General features: G+C 33.7%; 1 protein-coding gene across 1 annotated transcript; it reads right to left on the bottom strand.

Annotated features, from left to right (window-relative positions):
- Nucleotides 1-317: 317 nt before the first annotated feature.
- LOC109337489 lies at nt 318-1248 on the bottom strand. The gene is made up of 3 exons (XM_019574465.1): nt 871-1248; nt 672-804; nt 318-580 (listed from the first exon to the last, which is right to left on the bottom strand). Exons 1-3 carry the CDS (start codon nt 1246-1248, stop codon nt 318-320), a joined length of 774 nt encoding a protein of 257 aa, XP_019430010.1.
- Nucleotides 1249-6717: the final 5469 nt, after the last annotated feature.

Below are 6717 nucleotides of genomic sequence, written 5' to 3' on the forward strand. Positions count from 1 at the left end.
CATACTTCAGAATTAGATTCTTAAGCTCAAGAAAATCTATTTTCTTGCCCTTGCAAAATATTAGAATATCATCTACACAAAGAACATGACTAGGAGTTTGAAGCCCTTTAGGGCCAGATATGGTGCTAAGCTTGTTTTCACTAACCAACTTCATGAGGCTTCTACTAAACACATATTCAGCAAGACAAAACAACATGGGAACCCAACATTTCTACCAATGACATTGATGGACAACATAGCAGAATTAAGAATGACACTAATCCATTGATAAATTTTTGTTTGAAGCCAAAAGCCTTAAGAGTATCCAATATGAATTGTCAGTCTATTGTGTCAAAGGCCTTAATGATATCAAACTTTATTGCAAGGTTCCCTCCAAAGGTCTTATAATCTAGCAAATTAATGGCCTCAGAAGCTAGACAGATGCAGTCTTGGATTCTTCTATCTTTTATGAAACCCCTTTGTTGTTTAGATATGATCCTAGGGACAATGAGTGCTAGTCTATCAGCCAACACCTTAGTTATAATCTTAAACTGGATGGTAGTTAAAGTTATTGGCCTAAACTCCTCAACTATGTCTACACCTGAGCCTTTAGGAATTAGAATTATAGAGTTGGAGTTGATGTTGGGCAACAACCAACTTTGGTGAAAAAATTGCCTAACAGAGTTGCAAACACCCTCCAAAACCATCAGGGCTAGGTGCTCTCTCACTATTCAAAGCAAAAACAACCTCACTGATTTCCTCATTTGAAGGAATTCTGGTAAGGTCGTTGTTTTCATCATCAGTCACCAATGATGGGATCACAAACTGAATCAGGTTGTTAGGGGAGGTATTGTTTGGAGAAGTAAACAAGTCAGTTTAGAATCTTAACACATGATTGTCAATATCATCATGTCTAGATATTGTAGCATCACCATTTTTCAGCATAGATATAGACTCTGTGGCATGTCTAATCTTAGTTACTTTGTGAAAGAAACTAGTGCTTCTATCCCCTTGAGCAAACCAATTGATTCTAGCCTTCTCATTCCAAAAGACCTCTTCTATCATAAGAGCCTCAAATAACTCAGATTGAGTTCTCTCTTCCTGCTCATTGAATTCATGATTAGGGCCAAAATCACTACTACACTTTTGAATGGTGTCAACATTTTCCTTGGCTAATTTAACTTTCAAGTGCACATTTTCAAAAACATTAATGTTCCAAAATTTCAAGTCTTTCTTAAGGTTTCTTAGTTTTTGAGATAGCACAAACATAGGACAACCAAAAGCTTTAACTTTCTAACTGTTCTCAACCAGTCTTCTACAGTCAGCCCTTTGAATCCACATTTTATGAAATTTGAATGAAGTGAACCTCACCTTATTTTGTAAGGGAGATTGAAGCAAAATAGGGTGATGATCAGATGTTAATCTTGGCATAATACAACAAGACACCTGACTCCAGCAACTTAGCCAATCCTCATTACATAATGCCCTATCTAATCTCTTTTCAGTTAGAGCAACACCCCTTCTTCTATTTGACCAAGTAAATTGAGCTCCTAAAGTGTTCAAATGCAATAAACCTGCATTGTCAGAAAATGATTTAATTTATGGCAGGGAGTTCTAGCAGGTAATCTCACACTTCTACACTCATGAGCCCCAAAGACAACATTAAACTCTCTAATGACGCACCAAGGATCATGATTAGCAGACATGATATTTTGAACATCATTCCATAGGGACCTTCTTTAAACAAAATTGTTGTGGGCATAAACAACACTAATGAAGAGATTTAGGTTATCAACACTAACTTCAATAACTATATACTAGTCAGAATTGACCAAAACTATAGGATCAATATCAAGCTTACAAAGAACTCAAATAGAGGGTAAATGATGACCTCAATCATTATATACAAAAGGCTATAACTTCATTTTCTTCCAAACTATTGGATTAACAGCATCTGCAGGAATCATTGGTTCAACAATAAACACCAACTTAGGATTATTTGCTACATGGAGGTTTTTCAGAAAAAACCTAGTTTTGATGTTACCAAAGCCTATGCAATTCTAGTACAAAACTCTCATTGATTACTCTTTAGGTAGCCACCCTTGCGAGTTAGATGCACTTTTTTTGGTTGCTATTCTTTTTCAGTTTTTTCTTTTGAGCTTTTGTTAACACTAGTTTGAATTCCTTCCTCACCTCCTCTGGTTCATTATCATAGCCCATAGCCTTCCTACAATTCGAATGTCATTAGCCACTTCCTAATTTTCTATTTCAACTGTTTCTTGCACCACCATATTTTCATTTGTGGAATTGTTCAAGTCCTCATCTTCAATAGAGTATTCCCCTCCACTATCAGATGTTCTAATCCCCTTCCAAATACTTTTTCTCATTACAATTGTTGGAGTGAGCTCCAATTTCTCCAGATCCTCCAGATTTGTACCCTCTCTATTGTCATTGTCTAGATTTATAACTAAATCATTCACCTTCTTTGCATTTAGTTCTTCATCTACAAGGATATTTGCATGCACCTTCTTAGCTGCCAACTCCCTTGTTGCCAGATAAGGAACCTACACCTCTATCCCTTTTTTTACTGCTCCCCCATATTCTTTTTTATATTGCTTTTGTGTGGTTCCTCCTCGACAATTTTCTTGCTCTCTCTGAGACAATTAGATACATTATGACCAATGACTAGACAACCATTATAGAAATCAGGAAGATTTTCATACTCAATTGGCACAAATAAAGCAAACCCTTCCCTTTCAACAAGAATTTGATCAGGAAGAATAGAGTTGATGTCAATTTCTACCAACACCTTTGCATAGTGTCCAAAAGATCTATTACTGGTTGCCACATCCAAAGAAATAGGTGTTCCAATACCACCTGCTATATAGTGTATGATCCTAGGGCTCCAATACTCTTGAGGGAGGTTATGGATTCTAACCCAGTATTGTGTGTGAGTTAGCTTTTGCATACTTGGGTTAAAATATGGTGTCCATAAGAAAATTCTGATAAAACCTGGTTTCAAACTCCTTGAGCCCACTGAGCAAATTCTTCTTTTATATTCCATGAAGGAGAAGGAGAAATCATAGAAACATTTCCCCAATGATACCATTGACCATTTTCCAACCATATTCCACATTGTTGTTAGTTTCCTTTTCAGGTCTATAAACTTCAAGGGTAAGTCCCCCTTAGAGAGTATAAGTCTTCCATGTAGGTGACTCTTGCAACCTATTCAACCCTTCTTGATATTCAGATTCTGGGTTTTTTTATAGCAATGGCATCCCCTTTGATGCATGGTTCTCGCAGTTGTGAAGAGGAAATATCGCAAGCATTTCTAAGAGCTTGGATAAAGGGTTTTTTCTTTTCCTATATTGGATCTTTTAGCTGAGCGTTGATTGGTTCCTTTTGATGAGAAATGTGAGCTTTATCCGCCCCAATTAGACAGCTCCAAGGAATAACAGATTCTATGCAAGTCATAATGAAGAAGGAAATTAAAAATGATTGGATCCCTGATTCTTGGGTCAACCCTAACAGAACATCTTTTTCGCCATTTGTCCACCTTTCTAAGACCATTTTTCATTTGAAAACTTCCCTTATCATTAGTTATTTTTGTCCTTATTTATTATTAGGGCTTGGATTAGTATAATTTCTATATTTAGAATTCATTGTAAACACTTAACTTTTCTTCTCTCACACACTAGATAAGATTGCTTTCTCTTTGCCCTTTGGTTTTTCCCCTCTATATATTTTGAGGGATTTCTTCATGTAAATACTATTTATCACCTCTTTCATTCTCTACTGCTTTTTATATTCTTAATTGAATTTCTATGTTTCTTTGCCCTATCCTACTACAACATATAATGAATGGGAACTGAATGCATATGACACTATACATTGTATTTTGATCGTTTTAAAATTAATAGAAAATATATAGAAAGACCGAGGGTGTGTTTGATTTTTTTGGTACTACTAAGTGTATCCTCACATTTTGAGTGATGAATTAAATTTTTTTCGGGGTTCGTCACTGTAACTTTCTGCCCCTCCCAATAAGTGTCGCTCCCGGAAATTCTTGATGTTTTGGTTACCCTGTGATCTAGCGTGTGAATACCCAATTTTGTCCGAGCCATAAATACTTCAAAAAAACCAAATTTTCATGAAATATTTTTGATACAAATTTTATTAACTCAAATATATATTTTATGTGAATCCGATTAGATTCCATGAATTGATTTTTGTTAGAAAATGGGGTAATCAAATCAAATAGATGAATTCATTAGCACTTAATGAGTTTTATTTCAATTGATTCCAAAGAAAACTATTTCCAGCAAATAAAGAGATAAATGAAATATGAATATTTAATGAATGATCTATCATAATGACATATATTTAATCCATTTTTCGTAGATTTGAATTTTGAAAGATTTGGGTGTTGATTGTTTTTTTTGCAATTTGGCCATGTGCTGGAATTAAATACATTGATTGAGTATGAAAATTTGGCTATTAAAACTTGCATTTAAGTGTGATAAAAATCAGATTGGGAATTAGAAAAAAATCATAATCCCTTAGTGTTCTCCTAGGAATTAATTGGTGTTCATATGGCTTTGGCTATAAATAGATGAGATTTTCCCCTTAAGAGGACGGGGGAGAAGAAGCCAAAAATGTTCATACCATTTTTTCTTTCCTAACGAATCCACAATCCTCTAAACATCATCTTCCATACACAAAATCTCTCATCTACAACAATCACAAAATCTCTCATCCACACCAACATCAAAATCTCCTATACACAACAATCAAACAAATTCATTCATCAATCATTTTTTACTCTCAACATTACCTTTCATACAACAATCCAAAATCATCCCACCAAAAATCGCACCACCAAAAACAATAATCATCATCTAACATTGCCAAAATTCGTATATTGTCATCGAGTCTTGGGAATAATTGTTGAGTCATTGGAATCACACAGGCCCAATGCATACATAGACGTGTTGAGTTGGTCTAAACATTCTCTCTAACTATGGGTCTTTATTCTCAATTAAAAGATGTTGATTCGTGTGTCCAGGTAAGTCCAATTTCTTACATCTATCTTTCTTTTTTTTTGTTCATCACCTCTACTCTGTTTCATCTACATGTGTAATAAATTTGATAATGATATGTCATATAATTATTGTATTTGTAAAAAATATTGAAACCACATTTCCACAATTTTAAGATATGAGACGCGGTATTGGACGTAAGGGCTATGTTTCGCTCATATTTAAAAACGGTCATTTTAATATAAAAAAATGTAATTTCTTAACTTAAGTTTTAATATGAGATGCGGTATTGGACATAAGGGTTATACTTCACTCATTTAAAAAAATAATAGTTTAAATTTTAATTTTTTATAAAAGAAATAAAATCAACCCAACAAATAAATTTTTTCTACCTAAAGAACTACGTAAGCATTGATTCCCTTAATAGGGATACGTAGGACCGAAGTCATTCTTGTGAGGCACAATAATAAAAACAAATTTTTTTCCTTCATAATAATTAATTAATTAATCACATAATTAAATAAAATAATAATAACACAATAATAATCCATGCAATCTAATAGGGTACCGTTTAAACGGGCAACTAGGGTGCTAATACCTTCCCTAGGGTGTAACCGACTCCCGAACCTGGATATCAAAGTCCAAGGCCCAATGTGATTGGGCCAAAAGATTTTTCTACATTTTTTGACTGAAAAAAATGTAGTGGCGACTCTAATGAGGTCGTGCAGCCGAAAATCCGGGGCGCGACATAGCGGAACCTTACACCATTAGACCAACACCTTATTGGTAGGGTGTGTTTGGTTTATGAAAACAATTTTCGTTCTTAAATTTTCAATATTTGAGAATATGTTTACTTTGCTATTTTCATTTTCACAAAACCTTTGTTTCAGTTTCTTTATTCCATTTTCATACTCATTAATCATGGATTAAAATCACAATGGCTTTATTTTGTGAAGTGGCCCACTTTATGCATTATGTAGACTAGCGTGTTGACAGGCACTACCGTGCCTGCCAACCCGCTTACCTATTGTTTGTAATGTGTATTTTGTATGTTATAAATGTCAAATATAGTATTTTGTACAAAATATTGTAATTTGTAGTTGACTTTATTCGATTTGTGTAATTATTAATTTTTTAAATTGAACATTCAAATAATTGAGTGACTCGCAATTATTTTTGTAGGTGAAGTTTATGATTAGGGCGAAGTCACTGAAATAAATTTTATGAGGTTTAGAACGTAATGTGTAAGATGTTGATAGACACTCTCATGTGTGTCAATCCACATTCCTATTGCTTGATGCTTAAGTTTTCAATATTTACATGTTATAAACACTACTTGAATTCTTAAAGAAGAAAAAGTTGGATTATAATTTGTATTTGAAGAACTTATTCATATCACTACAATAAATCAAATAAAGTCACGCAATCATGTTCTAAACTTAAGAAAAACAACAAAGTTCAGAATATAAAATAAGTTTAGAATATAATTTGTAAGGTCGTCATGAAATGTTTTCCAACTGTATTGTTACATTCTGTAATAATGATTGCACAAATTAATTAATTATTTAGCGTGTTGGCAGATATTGTCGTGTGTGTGAACCCACATTCTCATTACTTAGTACTAAGTTCTCAATATTTACATGTTATAAACACCACTTGAATTCTTAAAGAAGAAAAGTTTGATTTTAATTTATATTTG

Source organism: Lupinus angustifolius, unplaced genomic scaffold (genome assembly GCF_001865875.1).
Source record: "Lupinus angustifolius cultivar Tanjil unplaced genomic scaffold, LupAngTanjil_v1.0 Scaffold_7_4, whole genome shotgun sequence".
Taxonomy (NCBI): domain Eukaryota; kingdom Viridiplantae; phylum Streptophyta; class Magnoliopsida; order Fabales; family Fabaceae; genus Lupinus; species Lupinus angustifolius.